At 25.0% G+C, this 20,477-nt stretch overlaps 1 protein-coding gene across 5 annotated transcripts in view; it reads right to left on the minus strand.

Annotated features, from left to right (window-relative positions):
* Window positions 1-748: 748 nt before the first annotated feature.
* The window catches only part of LOC107454515 (serine/threonine-protein kinase Genghis Khan), a 65,693-nt gene continuing 45,964 nt past the window's right edge, over window positions 749-20,477 (minus strand). For all 5 annotated transcript variants that reach the window (XM_043043315.2, XM_043043272.2, XM_071179832.1 and 2 more), the window contains 18 exons: window positions 19,433-19,504; window positions 18,694-18,758; window positions 18,472-18,611; window positions 18,229-18,310; window positions 16,958-17,101; window positions 15,128-15,200; window positions 14,951-15,013; window positions 14,769-14,849; window positions 14,131-14,294; window positions 9,868-10,033; window positions 7,653-7,760; window positions 6,748-6,828; window positions 6,572-6,669; window positions 5,446-5,657; window positions 4,349-4,460; window positions 3,354-3,408; window positions 3,127-3,254; window positions 749-1,780 (listed from right to left, as the gene is read on the minus strand). In XM_043043315.2, coding sequence (XP_042899249.1) covers window positions 1,658-1,780; window positions 3,127-3,254; window positions 3,354-3,408; window positions 4,349-4,460; window positions 5,446-5,657; window positions 6,572-6,669; window positions 6,748-6,828; window positions 7,653-7,760; window positions 9,868-10,033; window positions 14,131-14,294; window positions 14,769-14,849; window positions 14,951-15,013; window positions 15,128-15,200; window positions 16,958-17,101; window positions 18,229-18,310; window positions 18,472-18,611; window positions 18,694-18,758; window positions 19,433-19,504 — 1,967 coding nt within the window. In that variant the 3' untranslated portion in view covers window positions 749-1,657. The remainder of the gene's footprint in view (window positions 1,781-3,126; window positions 3,255-3,353; window positions 3,409-4,348; window positions 4,461-5,445; window positions 5,658-6,571; window positions 6,670-6,747; window positions 6,829-7,652; window positions 7,761-9,867; window positions 10,034-14,130; window positions 14,295-14,768; window positions 14,850-14,950; window positions 15,014-15,127; window positions 15,201-16,957; window positions 17,102-18,228; window positions 18,311-18,471; window positions 18,612-18,693; window positions 18,759-19,432; window positions 19,505-20,477) is intronic.

Consider the following 20,477-nt stretch of genomic DNA (forward strand, 5'->3'; position numbering starts at 1 on the left):
ATATACACAAATAACATATACTTTATTACAATGATAACATAAAATATTATTCAATTCTTAACAACCAATAATTAAATACAAAACATAAAATATAATGAAAAAAAAAACTATTCAAAACAAGAAATGATTCTACTTATTATATTTCTTTAATAGTATAACTCTATATGAAATACATTGTGCTGAAAAAACATAAGAACAGAAAAGCAGCGACAAAGACTAGGAACGGCGCAATTGAACACCCGCAACGACACATTGTGTCACACGTCTACAGAGTATATAAAATATAGACTAGTGATAGCATCTCACAGTTCTAGATGCTTTAAGTAAAGAATTTTCAAAGATCTTACTTTTCTGAGTTGTTATTGATCTAATATGTTTAAAACATAAATAATGAAACACAAAGGATTTGATGATTTAATCTTGGCATATAACTAACATAGAGAGTGTACCAATATATTTCCTTCCTTATTTTGATTGAAGTTAATAATGAAAACAACAGTGGAACTTTGTTTAATTAATACTGAATTATAATTTGCATAAGTATATCCTGAATTATAATATATCAGAAAGTGCTAACTTTTGCTGATATAATCATGCAAGTTGAAAAGAGATAGTAGTTCATTTGTTTCTGTTTTTTTATAGTTTTTAATCATTTTCCTTAAATTTTAAAATATATATATATTTTTTATTAAAATATATATATATATAGGAAACATNTTAATTAATTTAAGTTTAAAGGTAATAGTGATTTTTGTTAAGTCTTTTTCTTTGTGTAATTACGTACATATACATATATATATATGCTTAAGCTCAACAACTAGAATGACATCCAATAGAATTAATAACCAGCTTTAGATTTTAAAAATTTTTCTTTGACACTGCTTGAAAACGAATTCGTGGTGAGTTCTTCTGACAATCATTCATTGCTGAACATAAGATAAAAATGTATATTAAAAATAGAAGTAAAAGTTGGTCTTCAACCAAGATAAGTGGAAATTTACTGGACACCCAGAAACTGGCTTCATGCAATATTCAATGGAAGAACTTTCTTTGAAAAACAAAGATATACATTTTTCACACAACCAGTATAAAAACCTAAACAGCATTGTGCTTTCAGGAAGGCACACAGACAGGTAAATTATTGTTTTGACAATTTCCTAATACTTTTAATAACAATCTTATTTTTAATGTAATGTGTTAGTTCAGACAAATTTAAGTAGAAAAGGTAAGCAACACGAAAGTTTGCATCTAAATTGGGAAACAAAGATAACATATATAAAATATTTTTAACATTAAAAAACTGGCAAGATGGAGAACTTATAGAGGGAAAAAGTGTATTCACAAAGTCTTTTTTTTTTCTACCTACATACGAATGCTAATGATTTATTAATGCAAAATCTCACTCATATGAATTATTAATCTGACTCAGAAAAAAAATGATTGTATATATTTTCCAATTTCAATCTTCTCAAAACTGTTAGTTCCGCTGAAAGGAATAGCAGGTACTTGTACAAATCTGAAAATGAGTATTGTATTTGCCATGAAAAAATAGCCCTTTCTCACATACAAAGCATTTTTGTATTGTGTGCTTGTTTTTGATGAATTAAAAAGGCGAGGCATGCTGAGCAACAGTTTTTATGAGTCACAAAAAGAATGTTTAAGATTCATTGCTAGATGATTCTTTATCTTCATCTCTTTTAGTCTGTGGACTGGGAGGAGAGCTAAAAGAACTGTTGTTTGAAGCTATTGAATTTCGAGGACTCGACTGATCAAGCGTACCCTAGAACAGAAATTCATGTGTTTCATTTTTCATGACATAATACTCTTTTAATAGAAAATAAATAATGATGATGTGACTTTAACTTTATCACATACTTTTTCTTCTATTGTAAAATTTTTAGACATAAAATAAATTGTAACATAACAATTGTATCAGCACTGTTTACTTTTAAAATACAGTAAGACAAATGAGTCAAAATCAAATAACCAGAAATTATAATTATATATAAAAAAAAAAAANAAAAAAAAAAAAAAAAAAAAAAAAAAAAAAAAAAAAACACACAGCTTTCAAAACATCTTTTTTTTTAAGAAAAAAAAATAATAATAATTTAATAGGAAAGTGGAAAGTTGGACTGACAAATGACAAAATTCCAAAAAATAAAATAACATTACCTTTTAAAATAAAATAAAAAACCTAAAGATACAGTGGTTTAAAATTACAGAAACTCTATCAAAATAAAAAAAAACTTACATACATTTTTTTTAATTTGTATGTTTGTCAGAAAAAAGTTATAATAATATACCAAACTAATTAAAAAAATAATTGCAATTAAATCATACACCTAAGATGAACATTTTTAAAAAGTAAATAACATATAAGGTTTTCTTGATTAATAATTATTTTTTAACTGTCTACAGTGTGTGTTAATGCACAACATTCACAAAGCTACAGTAATTGCACTGAAAGTAATCAACAAAGTAGTAAACTATTGAAAAAAAACTGCAATTAAATCATATGTTTAAAATGAAAAAAAAATTAACAAAAAGTAACCAAACCAACAGAAGAAGTTTTTTTGACTGATATTTTTTTCATAAATAGATTGCATTCAGTGCGGGTTAATGCACAGCATCTGTGAAGATATACTATACCCCCTAAAAATATTTAACAAGAAATAATGTTATATGGTGATAATAATTCAAAAAGTGCAAAAATTAGCAGGATAAATCACGCTTTACTTTCTTTTTGTGATTTCATGCAAAAAATTGCAATTTCTAATTCATTTTGCTCAAGGCCCTATCTTAATCCTTTCATCTTAGATACCTTTCAATTTAGATATCCTAATTATTTCATACTTTGCCTTCCTATTTCAGATATTTTTTGTATGGATAAATAATAAAGCAAACTTGCATTCCGCTTGTTGCAAATAAAATGTAACCTAAGACAAATCCTTTTGTATTTTTATTTAAAGAAGCCAAATTCTCCTTATGCATTATGCTACAATGATTCATAAATGAGATGCTTCATAGCATGTTTAAAATTTTAAAATAAGTCATATAATTTCAAATTGCTTCAAGTGCTATAATGTTGCATTATAAATTGAATTAAAATATTCTGAAAATACATACTTCTCGTTGACCTGATGAACTATGGCCAGAAGCGGTGTAAAAACTAGAAGAATGATCCTGAGAAGAAACAGAACCATCTGGAGATATAACTGGCATGGACACAACAGGGCGCTGACTTGATAACTTGCCTACATTAAAATAATAAACATAGTTATAGAAACATTTCAAGAATTCAATAAAAAAAGGTGTCCCAGAAGAATGTTAAATGAGTAAAAAATGTAACACACCTGCTAAGAATAAACTTTTCTTGTTTTCATCTTGAGGTAATGAGTTCTGTTTATACTGTAAAATTCAAATTAATATGAAATAATTCATTAAAAGGAATTTATACAATTAATTTAATTGATAAAAAAGTACATGTATCTGCAAAATAACTTTGAGTTGTTTTTCCTTTTTCAGAGAATAAATATTAATACTGATAAAATAATAAAAAAGTAATGTAATTTTATCCCAAAACTTTATAGTGATTTATAGTTGTTAACATTTCAAAATAAAAATAATGTAGATTTTTACAGTATATTACTATTATGTAGATTACTTTACTATTATGTAGATTTATTTTTTAATCCCTTATTTAACTACTTTAATTTTTAACTAACAAAATATTTTCTTCACATTTTTTACTATAACTTTAAAAAGAAAAGCACATAGATATAAATTTACAAATTAAGAATACTAACACATATTGAGCTAGTGAGTCAAAAACCTGGTTTAGTGTGAATAGATATTTTTTTAAAAACTGTAGAAAATCTAATATAACATTGTAGTTTTAAGATGTGTTATTTAAGTATAAATGGATTTTTTAAATAATTTCATTTTATAAGTAGATGAAATACTATCCTATTTAAGCTAATATAACATTGTAGTTTGTGGATGTGTTATTAAAGTACAATTGGATTTTTTAAAAATAATTTCATTTTATTAGTAGATGAAATATTATCCTATTTTTATTTCCTTTTAATAAACAGCCTATTGGGGATTTGTTAAAGAATTTAGATAGAACTAAAGAAATATGCAAATCTCAAAATTTTCCTGTTACAGAAAAAAAAAATAATAGAGAGTTTAATGGAGCTTCAAACTGCATAAAAATATCAAGAAACTGTTTGTAAAGCATCTTTTTCCATGTCCATTACTTTAAAAAGCTTGCTTATATAGAAGTTACAGCACAATAATAGACTGTATCATAAAAAATAATAAAAAATATCTGTAAAAAGAGCAATACCTGAGGCAAATCAACAAGTTTTTGAAGTTGAATACCAGCTCCAGGACCCATGTGAGAGATATGATTAAAATTTGTCGGGCCTGAAATCAGCCGGGATCGTCGATCCACATTCCTAAAATGTATTAGGGAAAAAGAATTTATGAATTATCTTGTGTAAAGACATAATACATAAAAATTAAAAGGTAACAGGACATCCAAAAAATATGCATTCCATAGAATATAAAATATTTTATAATGCAACTTGTTTTAAAATTTTTCCATTAAAGTAATTCATATTAGCATTTCAATTTTGTAACATATTTCCACAATATTAAACTAACTTTCTTCCAAAATTCTGTTTAACTTTTTCTGAGCAGCAGATGCTAATTTTACTTTCAAAATATAGAAAATATCATGCAAAAGATTTTGAAAGTTAGAACTTATAGAGGGAAAAACCTCTAGATTCGTGTGCTATATTCAACTTCTTAAAAGCTAAATTTTTCTGCCTTAAATATGAAAAAGTAGCATCATGATCAGTTTTATAAGTATTTTCTTTATAAATGTTTATGTTTGTCAGTATTTCAATTAATTTTTCATAAGTCAACAGAGTATGATACAATTATGTAAACAAGAGAATCTTTAAGTCTAACATACAAGCGTGCTTTTTAATAAAAAATAATTTAAACCCACTAGTTTAAGGAGTTCAGCTTTTTAAGAAATTGCTTACATCCACTTCCATGAAAATCTTTTCAAATATTATGCTAAATATTTAACTGATTTTGATAGATAGCAGAATTAAAAAGCCAAACAAACAGTATAAGACAAAAGTTGACATGGAAATTGAATTATTTACACAGTAAAAATAAATAAAAAATTAAAAAAAACATGGATAAGGCAACAAAAAGCTATATAAGCTAATTTAGTTTTAATGTTTAAGTTGTTTCACAAAAAACTTTTTTAATAGATCACACTGTATTTTTAACTGATTTTTATGCATGACATAATTTTTAAGTTCAAATAACATAAAACAAAAATTGTTTGATTATATTGTTGCTGAATAAAGTTTATTACACAATTCAGGGTAATGGTAATAAAAGGTTATAATGAATATCATTTACCCTTTTCCAGTTCTTTCAGGCTCGCGAACAGAAAATCGTCTACGTACTCTGTTAAGCATAGCCTTACTTTGTCTACTTTTTATAGGATGAGCAGTTGTTTCAGGTACACAAACTCTATTAGACCGGTGTAATACATTATGTAAATAAATAATGTGTGGCATGTCAGTGGCTAATGAAAAACACAGTAGTCCATTGCGGCACAAAGGTTTAGTCTGCAAAATATTGTAACAAAAATAAACAATTGTGAACATGACAACAGTGCAAATAGTAAGTAATAAAGTATTGTAGTATTTTCTAGGGATACAGTAGTGGCTAATTTAATTTTTTCCCTTTCTGTTTTCAAGGTTTTGCTATAAAATAATACTACTAGAGTACAAGAATATTTTTTAAACGACGAGAATATCTGTAATTTTTGTAACAGAACCGGTTCGTTTATACCAGAATTTTTATAATACTTATGCAATATAGCAATTTGAAAAAAATATCCTGCTCTGTCGGCATTGTACTGAATAAGGTTTGTTCTAAATAATCATGTTCCGGAAAATAAACATAAATCGTAATAGAAGATTTTTCTCAGTCACAATTATTTTGTAAAAATACGAAATATAGACAGTATAAGCAAAAATACATTGAATTAATGTCCAGTAGAATAAAAGCTCAATCCAACAACAGGCCCTAGCAGACACAGGGATCCAACCGAATTCTATCACAGGGAAATTTGCAGTATTTTTATAAACAGGGTTAATAAAAATACTGCAAAAGTGTATAACAGGCAGTTCAATTTTAAAGCAAAAGTAACATGCTTTACCAATATCACAGAAGAAGCTATCTTTGCGTATTCTAATGACAACCTTAACAAAACCAATAAAGCATTAACTAATAGTTAATGCTGAATTTAGTTTGAAATCAGGCCTGAGTTTTTCTTCACAAAATATAGGTTTTTCTTTAAATTATTAAATGAAAAAATAATGTTTGGTAAGAGGATGTTTACAAAAATTTCTTTAAATAGTTTTTCAAAATTTTATAAGAAATTTAAATTGAAGCACAAAACAAACAATAAGAAGTTAAACAGTTGCAAGTAAAATATACAGCAAAAAATCTTTTAAAATTTATGACTGGAACATACCTTCTTCACATTCAAAGTTTGTAGCCATTCACCAGATGAAGCATCAAAAATATCTACATGTGTTTCACTATATACATTTAAATAACCATCTGTGTAACCTAAAAGGATATTGTTTTAGCAAAATTTTAAAGTATGAAATAAAATAAACAATCAGATCACAATGACAATTTACTTACTGACAGCAACTGGAGGTGCAGGAAACATTAATTCTTTTTCTCTGCATTTTCTACCAAAGCCATCAACATATATTCCTAATTCTAATATAAGGAGGGAAAAAACAATATGATTATGAGATGTTGAGTAGACGCTTATCAATAACAAGCAGGAGGAAAATGAAATGAAATTTTAAAAAAATATACGTTTGGAAGAAAAAAAAAGAGTAAAAATTTTGTAAACAGCAAATTAACTAACAATATTTTTCACCATTGACTGAAAAGTATAAATTTAATACTATGTATAGTGATTCTACTAATATGTACTACATGCATAATGATTTTAATAATTATTTAATATTTTTTTTCTATTGACTGAAAAGTTTCAAATTCAATACTACGTATAATGATCCTACAGCTTTTGATCCTATGGAATTTAGAACTTTCAACAAGGGGAAAAATTTTTCATGAAGAAAGAAATAGATTAATAAACAAAATATCTAGGTTCATTGGAATGCTAAAAACAAAGTTGCAATTAAATAAAATTCAACTATATAAAAATAAAACTATTAAAAATTGATATGAGACATAGATAAAACTGCAAACAGAAACTTTCTAGATAGACATAACATATAACTATACATAAATTTATAAGTGAACCTCCCCTAGTAAGCCACATTGAAAAATCCAAACTACCAACAAAAACTGAATTCTATTTTTATCAGTCAGGTGATTTCAGGCTGATATTAATTAGTTTTTATTGAATTTCAATAAGTGCATGATAACTTTGGTAGTGTGGTTATTTTCCAACATCCACAGAAAGATGGCAAAAAATTAGAAAATAAAAAAAGAAGAGGGAAATTGTGAATCAGGGGAGAATCTCATGCTACAATTATCAAGAAAATGTGTTTAAAATTTGTTTTACTCACGGGAAAATACAAGCAAATATTCATTATTCTGTAGTTCAACAGCGAGATAGGGATCCATCAGGTTATGTAAGAAGAATGTTAGATCTGTAGAGTCTGTATTCACAAGAGCTGAAATTTTAAAAACAAAACTTACAACATTTGTAAAATAATTTTGAGATTCATGCACAAATATATTCAATAAAAAATATTCTTGAAAAATCAAGAAGTTTCTTTTTTACAAAGTTATAAGAGAATGTCAAATGCTTCATATCACAAACAAACTTACATACAATAAACAATTGCCTTATATTAAAACTTTTTTTTTTTCAAAATATTTTAAACATATGGGTCATTCTCACTAAAACAGTCATTTTCATGTCCCCAGCATATTTTATGTTTGTTTTACAGCTTACGAAAAAAAAAAAATCAGGGAAAGTGTCCTTCAGAATGCAAGCTAACAAAAGAATAAAAATAAAATTATCAATTTTTATTTTTTATTTATTTTAGGTAATTAAAATATACCAATATGTCATTCCCTCACTTGTCCCCACTGCTGATTTAAAAAAAGAAAAAAATTGTTTCTGAAATAAAATTTTTTTTTTTACAAATTCGTGTTTTTTATTTCAGAATACTGAAATATAGAATTCAGAAAATCAATTTTAAATTTAATTTCTGATAAAAATATTAACACAGCACTATTTTAAACTTTGTCCCCAGTGTTTCGCGTCATTCCCTCACAACAATGTTCTTATCACCTGCAATCTTCTTAGAATAAAAATATTTTAATAAAAACTTCAGAAGTTAACAACTGGCATCATAGAACAAAATTGCAGTATGTTTCCATCTTCAACTTAAAGAAGCTTTGCTGTGGAATAAATTTGAATGAATCAAACCAGGTAAAATTTTTTACATTTGTCATTCCCTCATGTCATTTTTTAGAGTAAAATAAAATACAACTTCATCGAGAAAGTGGATAATTATATGTTGCTTTCTTGTATGAATATAATTGTATGTGATTGACTTCAGAAATTAATTAGGCCTAACTGTTATTTTTAAATTTTATTGAATTCGTCATTCCCTCACTAGTGTATAAAGTGAGGGAATGACGCTGAAGTGAGGGAATGATTCAAGATGAGTATATTATTAAATTTTTTTTTGTTCAATCGTGCCAGCCAATTTTATTTCCCAAACCTGTAAAAACTATTAAATATATAAGACTAAATTATAATAAATATTAGATATACTTAGTATGTTATCATTTTCAAACTTTAGGTAGATGTAACTTAGATAAAAACATGTATTAAAATAAAATATCATTCCCTCACTATTAGTGTCATTCCCTCACTTTTTAAATAGTGAAAATAATTAATTTACTTATTAATTAATTTGAAAAATAAATTAAAAAATTAATAAATTAATTTATTAAATTAATTAATTTATTTATTAAATTAATTAATTAATTATTAATTATTATAAATTAATTAATTATAAATTAATTATTTAAAAAATTAATTAATTAAAATATTAAGTATAATTTATAGGATATATACTTTCTTTATAATGCCATTACATATTTCTATTAATATAAAAAGTTTCAGAGCTTTTTATTCACTTTACTTTTTTGGGATTTTATGAACTGAAAAATGACAGTTTTCATGAGAATGACCCATATATAGAATATCTCAGAGACTCAGATATATTTCTATTAAAAATAAAGATAGATTAAACAAAGATAGATTAAACAGCAAATTTCTTCTTTATTAAAACAACCCTTACATGTTTTCTTTTTAAAAAAAAATTTTATTTAAAGACAGACTAAGAAAGACTGTTAGATAAAATAGAAATTCAAATTTAAAAAAGCAGCAAGTAAACAAAACAACTTTAAAAATTTCTTTTTAAAAGAAAAAAAAGAAGTAATGGTCCTACTTTATGGAATGTAATTTAACAAAATAATTTCATTATAGAGCAATAGATTTAATACAAATGAAGAAAATAACATTTTTCATAAATGAATCAATTGAAAAACCAAATTAATAAAAATTAAAGCCCCAGAGAATGCATACAACTAAATTCTACTTTTTTAAAACAAAATATTTCACCAAAATTCAAAGTTTAGCCATTATAATTAGATTTTTGAAGTCAGAAAATATTTAAATATGAAGCTAAACTAATTAATTAATTAAGCATAAATTGATGCACTTCATTAATTAATAATAATTATGAATAGAAATCTTACAGATAGGAGGGCTGTCATCAATTACAGAATATAAATGAAAAGCTGATGGAAGACCAACACATAATCTATTTCCGATGACATCTAAAGTGACCGCTGGAACAGGTAAGCATATCTCTTTTCGTCGATGGTGTCTACCCTTTGTTCGATTCACTTCATAAACTAAAACCTTGGGAGGAAAATCAAAATTTCTGCAGTTATAATATAAGGCATTGTCTACATCTATAATATAAGGCATAGTAAAAAAAACATTGTCAGTTAAAGTATGTCCACAAAGAATCAAGAGATAATAAATATTTTTTAGAACTAAGAGCTCAAAGCAACCTTTCCCAAACTTCTATATTAGCATTAATTAATTTGTAATATATTGGTTTTCATTTAGTAAAAAAATCCTTCGGACATAGGCAATTGAAAGAGAAAAAGAAAATCATTCAAGCACCAAGAAATCATTAAATTTGATTTTATAATCAAATCTTGATCCAGTAAGGTGGTCTATAACCTATAAAGTGAAAGTAAGAATGAAAACAATTAAAAGATAGAGAGAAAGAAGTTTTCTAGTTGAATCAAAACTAGTTTTTAACATTCAAGTTGCAAGGAACATAATTTTAACTGGCGACTAACAAGTAAAGAAATCTTAGATAAAACATTTTGAGAACAATTTTCATTAATTTCAGTCTTAACTAATTCAGTGTCAATAATCAAATTCAATTTTCTTCTGATCTATCAAAAACAGACATAATGAGCAAGACTTGTAGTAAACTTATGAACTGTGGGAAATATAAAAGAAAATTAAGCAGAATGATGTTCAACAGAATAAAAATTAGGTAAAAAAAAATAGACTGATGATATTTACAGAGAAATAAATAAGATAAATTGCTTGAATTTGTCTATAACCAGAAAATTTTCCAAAGCAATATTGAAATTGGAATTATGATGAGAAATAAAAAATACAGAGATTAAAAATAAAAAAATAAATAAAAAATAAAAAAAAAGTATTTTAAGTATTCAGTCTTACCTTTTTCATTTTCCTTCCTAGCTGCATATGTGATTATAAAAAACTGCTCTTCATTATTTTAAGTTAGAAATTTAATTAAAAAAAAGTTTGAAGGAAAATCTGTTTCTAAGCGTACTCAAAGCAAAAAGTACCAGACTGAAGCAAAGTATTCTAATTCCATTACGAGCACAAAATTTTTAAAATAGTCAATCAAACTACTCTACAAGAACTATCTCTACATGCAGCCTTTTAAGCATTCCAAAATGAATTATTCCAAATCATAAGTTTATAGAATAGTCAGAAGCACACTTAAACTTTCTTTTAATCAAGACTGAATTTTGTATGAAATATTAAAAGAGATCATACATAAAATACTGAAGTAAAATGTAAAAAAAATCACAATACAAAATGAACAGAAGAAAGAATAACTGATAGATAGATCAGAGAAAAAGCCAGAACAGAGACTGATAGAAAAAACTCAAATCACAAAAACAATGCCAATTATATGAAAAGCATTATCCAATAAGTACATTAATCAACAAATACATAATCTGAGGTACAAAAATAAGAATATAATAATCATATTAATATTTAGAAAACTAATTATTTAAAATTAAGTAATAAATAGCATATTTTATTCTTTAAAATATGAAAGAGCACCTAAGCAATAAAATTGGATATGATCTGAAAACTTTCAGAAGTGAAACTTCTCAGTCTAACAATTTCTATTATAGTTTAAAGTGAATAATAATAAATATTATAATTTCCTGCAGCTTACATAAAATTTAAGACTAAATAAGGTTTCAAAAATAATTACCAATGAGGTTGAAGAATTAAAGCTATGAATATAAGTTTTCAGAAAAGTAAAAATAAAATATAAGATAAGTAACTTTAGCACTTTTGCTAATAAACTAAAATCCAAATTTACATAAACTTAGCAGATGACAAAAGAACACAAAGTGGTAGCATGGTTAACACGCACAACACTAATTGTTAATGAAAACTTCATTAGCTTTGTAATTATAGTGAAAAGAAGTTGGCATGCTTTGAACACTAGAACTTATTCTCCAAGCAACACGATTCAGACTAAATTCATTTTTAAAATTATTTTCCTCATCCCATGTAGATAAGCTCCTGAATAAACTGATCTCCAGACAGAATAGAAGATTGAACACACTTTTTTCACTTTTTTAGTCAGATGATGAACATCATTGCCATTTGAGTAATGCAGCCATTTGTGGCATCATATGGATCATGGTGTTTAAATTGACGTTACAGTATTTCAATTATCCTAATTAAAACACTCAGAAAATGTTAAAAACTCTAATAAACTCAAATTTAAAATTATTATTTAGTTATTAAAGACTAATTATTCAATAATTAAAATCATAATTATATTTTTCAAGCTCAACTTGCTTATGAATGTTTAAGATTGGGATACTATTTGTCAATTAATATTAATAAAGATTGAATTAGGATAACACTAATGAAGGATAACACTAATATTTTAAAGGATAACACTAATAAAGATTAAATTAGTTTAGATCAGAAAACATTGCTGAAAAAAAATATTTAAGTTACTTTGGGTAGTACAAGTCTGTATATGAGCACTGCATTTAAATAAGCATAAAACTAAATGCGTATAATTGAAATATATTTGTTTTACAAGCTATTTTACATAAAATATTATAAAAGAAAAATTATAACATAAAAGTTTAATGTCACTCTTTTCGGCATTTAATTTATTTATTTTTTTAGTTCATTATTTTTTTACCTATTTGTGAAATACAATAATTTACTTGCATATCCTTTTCATTATTTTATACAGTACTGCACAAAAGTATCAGTGCACCTAGAAACTTATAAAAAAAATGGCAAAATTCAAAGTGTCTACTTTAAAAATGATCAAAAATGCTTCTGCTTTAGCTCATTTTGAAGCATAAAATCTCTACTTTTATGTACTTTAATTGTTTTTAATTAATATATTTTGCAACTATGTACAATTACACTCTAAACAATCATAGAAAATTGTATTAATTTTTTGTGAAGTTTGACGCGATGTACGGGCACAAAGGGGTTAGATATTGTTAATTTTTATTATACCATTGAAAAATTTGGACTTTTAGCTTTCATTTAAAAAAAAAATTCCAAAAAAACATGTTTTTTGACGAAGTTATTGTCAAATAAAAAAAAAGGTTTTTTTTCAGAATTTAATGATTTTTCAGCAATTATAATGAATTTTAGTGTAATTATAATATGATATGAAAATTTTTTAATTAAAATAAATTAAAATTTAATATTTCTCGATAATATTATTTCATAATTTATTATAACAATTTTAATTTTTTTTTTGGAAAATATAATAATGAAATAAGAATCAACGTTTACAATTTAATATTTTGAAATTTATTTTTTCGTATTTTTCTCAGAAAAAATTTGAAAACAAAAATGTATGTACATTTTTGTACAAAGGAAAAAACACCCTAAAGAATGCATTTATTAATTATATTGTATAAAAATATTTCTTACAATTAAATTAAAAATTATTTGTAAAATAATTCAGCTTGTTTAAATCAATGTTTTATTTAAAAAAAATCAGTTTATTTCTAATCGAAAAATTAATAAAATCATAATACAAAACAAATTTGTTTACACTGATAACAGAAAAAAAAATTCAAACATGAACTGAAAAGTAAATAAAGCATAGAAAAGCACTTTATTTTCATTTATGCTTTTGATTGTAACAAGCATCAAGTGTCTTTAACAAGATAAGAAAAAAAAATGTTTTTCCAACTTTTTATTTTAACTTGTTCACTAATTACATTATTTAACATATTTTATCTTTAACGATCACAAAATTAATTTGGTGATGCTATTTCTTATATTAAACATTTTCAGAACACTTTTACACACATTGATTTATTCTTATAGATATATTTGCGTGAAAACTATGATATCTAAACATTGAAAAATTATATGTTTATTTTTATCTTTAAAGAAAATACAGATTCTCATTAATCTTAAAAATGTAGAATTTTTATGTGAAAATTTAATATTTTTCACTTGGTTCTATTCAAACTAAAACTATTTATATAAATATAAAATTAAACTTTCAAAACGATTATTTTTAAAAAAAACATGCTTATTTTTCAAAAAAAATAAAAAACTATTTGGTTTAAACCATGCTTTTAACAACATTAGTTTAAACCAACAAACCCTGCCTTAAGAACTATAATATATTTAATCAAAAGTAAACAAAATATTTTATATACCTGTTTCTTTATTGCTGTACAAAATAGATAGAGAGAAGTGTTGCCATTGTTTATACACATAGTACAAAAGGTAATGCAACCTTTAGTATCAGGCACTTTGGTCCATTCAACATCTTGTCCATCAAGAGCACCAACAGGTATCAATCGCAAAAATCTTTGCTTCCCTATGTTTACAGATGAAACTCTTGTTTTAAATAACAGTAATAAAATTTAAAAGTCAATAAAATTAAAAGGTTAAATAAAATACAATCAAAACTCTGTAAAAAAAATGCTCCATATAGAATTTAAATTTTTTAAATTCATTATTATATATAAAAAAAATATTAAAAGTGACGATAAAATGACAAAAACTTCAAATATTTTCTATTTTTATTCTTTATCTTTAGATTTTTCTATTCCCACTAAAACTATAGTGTACCAAAATTAAATTAAGGTTAAAAAAATAAACAATTTAAATTTATTTTTGTATTAGCATTACTAAATGTCAACAAATTTAAGGTAACAAAGCTAAATCTACAGTCAAATTATGGAAATGACAATTAATTTGTTATATCACGCAATTTGATAGCATAAATTCAAAATTATTAGAGTCTATAACATGAAAGTTAATAAATTTTAAAATTATTAAAATAACTCACCTGCTACAGCAAGTAATAATTGTTCCTCAGCAATATACTCAAGCTGGCAAACCTTCTTTCCATCACCAACCCTGGCTATTTCTATATAATTTTAAAGAAATTATAAAATTCTTTTATCTAAAAACCATTATGACACATACAATGTTAATGACATTTAAAAAAATTATTATTAAACACTATACCTTCTCTGTCTAAATCCACACAGTATAAGCCTTCTTCAGTGCCAAGCACAATTCGCTCTGGATCTATAAAAATATTTATGTAGTTTTTTAAAATTTATTTGTAAAGATTTTAACTAAATTGAGAAAACTTAATTAATAATTTAATTTTAAAGGATTCGGCTACTAAAAAACTATTACCTATTACTGCAGCTGATGTAGCGCTTTTAATAAGAGTCAATGTGTTATCAAGAATTTCCTTGGCTTGAAATACCTGAAAAATAAGAGTTCAGACTTTTAGAAAAAACATTAATTATAATCCTCTTAAAGACATAAGGATAGAGTTATGTATACAATTAGCAAAATTTAAAATAACTGGTTGTACCCTCAAATTGAGTTGGATGAACAATTAAAAAGGTTTAATAAATAAAAAGTGCATTATTATGTTATCCTTCTAATTTATAGACAGGGTGAGTCAGTACCGCAATTACAAACATATAGGAGAGATAGGGAAGGACGCATTATAAAAATGAAGAATTGCTTAGTAACCATTGACACTAAATTTTATAGAACAAAGCAATGCTTTTTTATTATGAAAGTATTGTAAATTAGGATAAAAATAATCAGTAATTATATTACAACATCAATTTTTGGGATATTTTGAAAGCAGTGTTCCCAATGGTTGTTCAAACCCTGTGTATAAAAGAAACATCAACGTTTGGAAGCACAGCAGCAGAGGAACAATGAATTTATATGCATTAAATGCATATAAATTAATTCTTTTGAACTACACTTAGCTCTCTCTAATTACTTTCAACAACATTGTCAATTCACACAATAGTTTTCTCCTTCCTTGTCATGGACGTGCGTAAAAATGGGTCAGAATATATGTTTAAATTTAAGAAAGTTATTGTAACCTGCTGTTCAAAATTTTCATATTTTAATGAACAAAATATTTTTATTTATTTTGGACATTTCTCTGCTATGTTATAAACACCCACGATCTGCCACCAGCTAATGCTTGGAGTGTGCTTAAAGAAGAAATTCTCAATTTTTTTAAACCTTTTTTTTACAACATTAATTGCATTTATGATACATGGAGTGGAAAATTATAAAAATTGTTAGCCCAACAGTGAGAAGATTTTAACCCAAAATTTGTCAACCACAGAAAATATTTAATCTAGCACTGTGGGCAGTGTGAACCGGGAACACAATTCAAATTGGCCAATCATTGTCAGGATTCAAACCTTGTCACCTTATAGGAAGGTGAGCGTTTTAGCCCCTTAGCCACAGTGGAAGAGTTAGTTAATCCATAATAGGACAGCACCTTTAGTAGTAAACCATGACATTTTTGGCCATGGACCGCTATGCAACTTTCTATCCTTATGGCATACCTTATCTCTCTTCAAAAATATGTAACTTCTTTACTAAATCACTCTATATATTTCTCATAATATTTCATTATAATGAGCTCTATGTAAAAAATACTAACTCTTACTAAGCAATACATAAATGCACTCAAAATAATTAATACATTCTTATTAAAAAAAATATCTGTTATTGTACCAACTGACTGTTTACTTACAAAATAATTAGTTGATTCAATGACTTGCCTATTCGAACATTTACTTATTTACTTCCCTCATATGTTCCATCCACTTATACATTTGAACTTTGAAGACAAATGTTAGTCATAATAGCGACATAACAATACAATAGTTTATCTCGACAGTTTAACTATGCATTATTTTTTAAAAATATAAACAAAAATAGGTTTTTAAAACCCTAATAAGTAAAATTAAATGACCATAAACAGTCAGATAAAAAAAATGTCTGGTGGATCTACTAAATTAGACTTAGTTATCAAGAAGTTTGGAAAAAATTATTCAGTTATTCAAAGCTATGCTTGTAATAACAAAGGTTTATATACACTTTTTGATTTCGTAAAAATGTCCTCATTAAAAGAAAGACATATTTGGACTTGTAATAAATGAGTTTCACAGTAAATGTTTTAAAATATGATCTACTTACAGTTTTAGAAGACAGTTTGTTTCGACGCAGAATACGATGAAGTTCATTTAACGCATCTACCCACTTTAGTTTTTCACTTTCTTTCTCCACAAGCATCAATGTATGATTTTTCATGCCAGGAGGATTTAGCATTGATGTTGTAACCTAAAAATATTTACAGTTTTTGAAAGAATATAAACGTGTACAATTAAAGAACTGATTTAGTTACTTGTGGAAAGTAACTACAGTTTATAAAAAAGATATATAAAATAGCAAAGATAAAAGACAGTTGTAAATAATTATTAATTAACATAATGTTTAAAAAAACTATAAAATTAATGAACACCCATTGCACAGCTTTTCAAACAATAACTAGTGTTAACATACTTCACAAATGTACTAACAAATAGAATTATGCAATTTAAAGTTATATTAACTTTATATTTGGCTTCAATTTAATTTGTTATATGTATATATACTGTACTCTCTCTCTCTCTCTTTGCATGCATGTATATATGTAAAGATGTATTACAGGATATAAAACAAGTACATTATCTACATTATTTATTTGTGTACCTCAAGAAAATAAAAAATTTCGAAGGAATATCAAATGGAATATCCTATTGCAAAAGACTTTTCATACTGAACAACTAACTAATACCTATAACCAATAATTAATCTTTACAGATTTATAACTAAAATGTTTAGGAAAAATAATTAAATTCTATATTTTGCTGTGTAAAGCGAAGTTATTTGAAATTGAAATTGTAGTAAAAAAAAGTTAGAATCATAAAATTACATTCTCGATTTTAGTGAAGTTCAAAGCAATTTTTTCTTAAATGGCATCATACAGTCAATGAAAAAAAATTTTTAAACATTTATAAAATGACAACTTTAATTTATTATAATAAACTAAGTCAAATGCTTTTAACTCAACCATGTGATTGTTAGGAAAAAACATAAGAAATACGTAGTTTATTAAATAATATAAGGCTTATTCAATAACCACTAACTTTATTAGACACATATTCGGACTTAAAAATTAATATTTGGGCAATAAAAACTATTAAAATTTAACAAATCATTTTAGTGTGATGGGAGTATACACCCTAAAATAAATACAGTCTTACCATCCTCAGTAATGATACATTAATTTTTGGAATCATTTTATTTTTCTTCTAGCTTAAACATTACTTTGTAACACTAATAGTGCATACTTTTTTCATGTATTAGTATATATTAGCAATATGTTTAGCAAAATAATAAACTATAAATTAAATGGCTTTACTTACTCGAAATATACAAGGTATATCCTTTTTATTCGCATGAATAACATCAGAATCCAAAACAGAGCTAACCGAAAATTCTTCATCTCTATAACAAATTTAAGATGGGAAAATAAATAACATCTTAGATTTAATTTATATTATTAACATTGAGAATCATTATATTAACTATTAAATAAAACCCTATTATTTTACAAAAGCATCTTAATTTAAATAGAGAATCCATATAGCTAATTACATAAAACATACCTCATATCTAACACTTGAGAGATCCAAGTGTTTGGTTGAGTGCTTTTATCTTGTGCTAAATCGTAAAGAAATAATTTAAAATCACAGACTACAACGAACTGTCGCATCCAACCTTTTTTAACACCGCCTGGTTTAGGAACCTATGAGAAAGAAAAAAATTTTCATGTATAAAGGAATAACTATTCTTTAATATTTCATATTAGTAGAGAGATATTGAATAACCTTAACATAGCCTTCATATGCTGTACCAATGCCACGAGTAGGATCAATACCAACTGGTCTCTTAACTGAAAAAAAAATAAGGATAAATATTTTGTTAGTAATTAATTTTAAAAATTTTAATTCAGAACAAATTAACAAGAACAAAAAAAGATTTAAAGAAAATCAATAAAATATACTAAAATATTGTTCTTTCCTTTCAATACTTGAAATTTCATTTAAAAAACCTGAGAATTTATTTACATACAAGAAACATGTTTATAAGGTAATAATAAACTCTAACAACTAAAAAAATCTCTGCTAGAGTCAGGTTATGCTTGAATTGTTTCATTTTTCGATATTTAATAATAAAATCAAAACACCCTGTAATGATTCAGTTACAAGTATTAAATTACAATTGAATAAACTTAATTTTAAACTCAGATAATCCAGAAAACCACATAACATAACTTGCTTAAATATTTATTATTATTATTTTTTACCTTGCATATATTCTTTAGTATTCAGTAATAAAACATGATACACCTATAGACACTCTGTTCACTATTTAAGTTGAAACATTACTTAAACCTGTTCAAAAAATATAATCAGCATTTATAAATTTCCTAACTCTACAAGGAATTTTAAAAATAAAATTTCAGAAACAAAGAAAAATTTTATTTCACATAGGAAAAAAAACTATGCTAACCTAGAAAATCATTAGTAGACAAAAATAAATACAAAAGAATGAAACGAAAATTACTTTGGTCAGATGGAACAGGGCAAACAGCTGGAACTTTTTCTTGGCAAGTTACATGGCAAGCAAAGCCACAAACTATAAAAAATTAAGCATGTCATATTAGCAAATTTTACTACAAAAACATTTTTAATAGATACATACTTTTTCAAACAAAATAATTGACTTAAATTAATTATTGCTTTATTAAATAATAAAACAATATAATGGAGATTTTTTAAAATCATATTATTACTCTGTCTTATTAAATGAAACAGACTATAACTTTGAAAAAATAACTTCTATTTGTCTTTATTGCTTTGCTTAAAATAAATTTTTTTTAATTAGAATAAGTTATTAGATTAAAAACACAAATTTAGAGATTAAGAAATTTAGAAATTAAAAGATGATTATATCTGATTTTAAAGAATAATAAGAAATTCAGACAAAATATTTCATTTCTGCTGAATAAAAATGTAAAAAACTACATTTTATTTCAAATAATTATGCAATAAATTTTTCTGAAATATTCAATAGAAAGTTTAAAAAATATTAGGTATTCAACCTGTTAAAAATCAAATATATTTGTTCATTTTTTAAACACTACTGACTTCTCAATCAAAATAATATTTTAATATTTCAAATTTAATTATAAAGTTATCTTTTTTACATTTAGAAAAATTTTTCAGTTTGAATGAATTACTTTAATTTTTTTAGATAAAAATAAATATTAAAAAAAACTTGAATTTTTGAAAAATCTAAAATTAAAATTGCATTAAATTAAAACTGCAACAATCTTGAGAACACAGTTTCTTGAACAAAATAAAATGCATTTCCAAACATTTTTGTAAAAAAATTTTATTACCTGAAAATTTAATACATAGTACATTTTAAAAAAATTATAAAAAATATAGATGTAATTTCATTTCTTGGTCTAAAACTTTTAACACACAAATGCAATTATTCTCCATGTTACTATAAAAACTTATTAGCTTGATCAAAAGTTTCTTTTTCAGAATAAAACTTTGTCAACGATCTGAGAATTAGGAAGACTAGACAGTTAAACTAAATG

The sequence above is a fragment of the Parasteatoda tepidariorum genome, chromosome 1, assembly GCF_043381705.1.
Source record: "Parasteatoda tepidariorum isolate YZ-2023 chromosome 1, CAS_Ptep_4.0, whole genome shotgun sequence".
Lineage (NCBI taxonomy): Eukaryota > Metazoa > Arthropoda > Arachnida > Araneae > Theridiidae > Parasteatoda > Parasteatoda tepidariorum.